The sequence below is a fragment of the Cariama cristata genome, unplaced genomic scaffold, assembly GCF_000690535.1.
Source record: "Cariama cristata isolate BGI_N322 unplaced genomic scaffold, ASM69053v1 scaffold35596, whole genome shotgun sequence".
Taxonomy (NCBI): Eukaryota; Metazoa; Chordata; class Aves; order Cariamiformes; family Cariamidae; genus Cariama; species Cariama cristata.
In genome coordinates this window covers 538-1,550 of record NW_009620973.1, presented here as the reverse complement: position 1 = coordinate 1,550, position 1,013 = coordinate 538, and the positions used below count along the sequence as shown (strand labels likewise).

Genomic DNA, 1,013 nt, shown 5'->3' with positions numbered 1-1,013 from the left:
CCAAGCGTTGCAGGAAAGAGTTTGCTGGGGTAGTGCACAGCCATAATCCAAAACCTAAGGAGATGTGGTGTTGCTTAGAGGACAGAAGGCTGAGCCTTTGGATAAATCACCGCAAGAGTTTTGCTTGCATGGGTCCGGGATGCAGCGATCAGTGCTGCTGCGAGGCAGGACGGGGTACAGCCAGAGGCAGCCGGAGGCAGGTGAAGGCTCTGGAGGAAGCTCCTAGCTGATGGCTGAGCCAAAATCCCTTGGGAAGGATGTATGTAATTTCTGGGATGTATGAATGAGGCACGGCCAGTCGGGTTTTGGGACTGATGTAGTGCTTAACGGAGAGCAGGCTGGGGCTGAAGGCAAGGGGACCCAGCTCCCCTGTGTCCTCTGGCATCGTGTAGAGAGCTGGGTGCTAGCCGTGGTCGGGAGCAGCATGCCAGCCTGGCTCTTCCTCTGGTTACCCGCACTCATCCTCATATGTCCTCTCTCCAGCCTCTTTGCGAAGGAGAACCTGAACCGCATGAGTGAGCAGCAGCTGAACCTCTACGACCGGCTCATCAACGAGCCCAGCAACGACTGGGACATTTACTACTGGGCCACCGGTACGGTGCAAAGCTGCCTGTTGCCCTGCCCGCTCTGACACTGGGGCACCGGCCAAGTCAGCGTCATTGCTCCGGGCCGTGGGAGCTGGGCTTGGTGGGGTGAGCGTGGTACTGGGTGCTCTGGGACAGGACGGACCTGTCCTTTCGCTGCCCCTTTCTGTTTTTATCGCAGAAGCGAAGCCCACGCCGGCCGAATTCGAGAACGACGTGATGGCCATGCTGAGGGAGTTTGCCAAGAACAAGAAGAGGGAGCAGAGGCTGCGGCAGCCGGACCTGGAGTACCTTTTTGAGCCACCCCGCTGACGAGGGGGCTGCCTTCTCCCCCCCATCACCTGGAGCAGAGAAGGGACACGGGGCCCTGTGGAAACACTGATGCTGCTGCCTTCCCTGTGGCTCTCCTCTTCCTCCTACAGCAGCTCC

At 59.0% G+C, this 1,013-nt stretch overlaps 1 protein-coding gene across 1 annotated transcript in view; it reads left to right on the top strand.

Moving 5' to 3' along the window:
- Positions 1-896, top strand: part of SDHAF2 (succinate dehydrogenase complex assembly factor 2) — a gene marked incomplete at its 5' end in the record, with an annotated part of 1,268 nt that extends 372 nt beyond the window's left edge. Inside the window, 2 exons of the mRNA XM_009701797.1 lie at positions 484-593; positions 766-896. Of these exons, the coding sequence (XP_009700099.1) occupies positions 484-593; positions 766-896 (241 nt within the window). The remainder of the gene's footprint in view (positions 1-483; positions 594-765) is intronic.
- Positions 897-1,013: the final 117 nt, after the last annotated feature.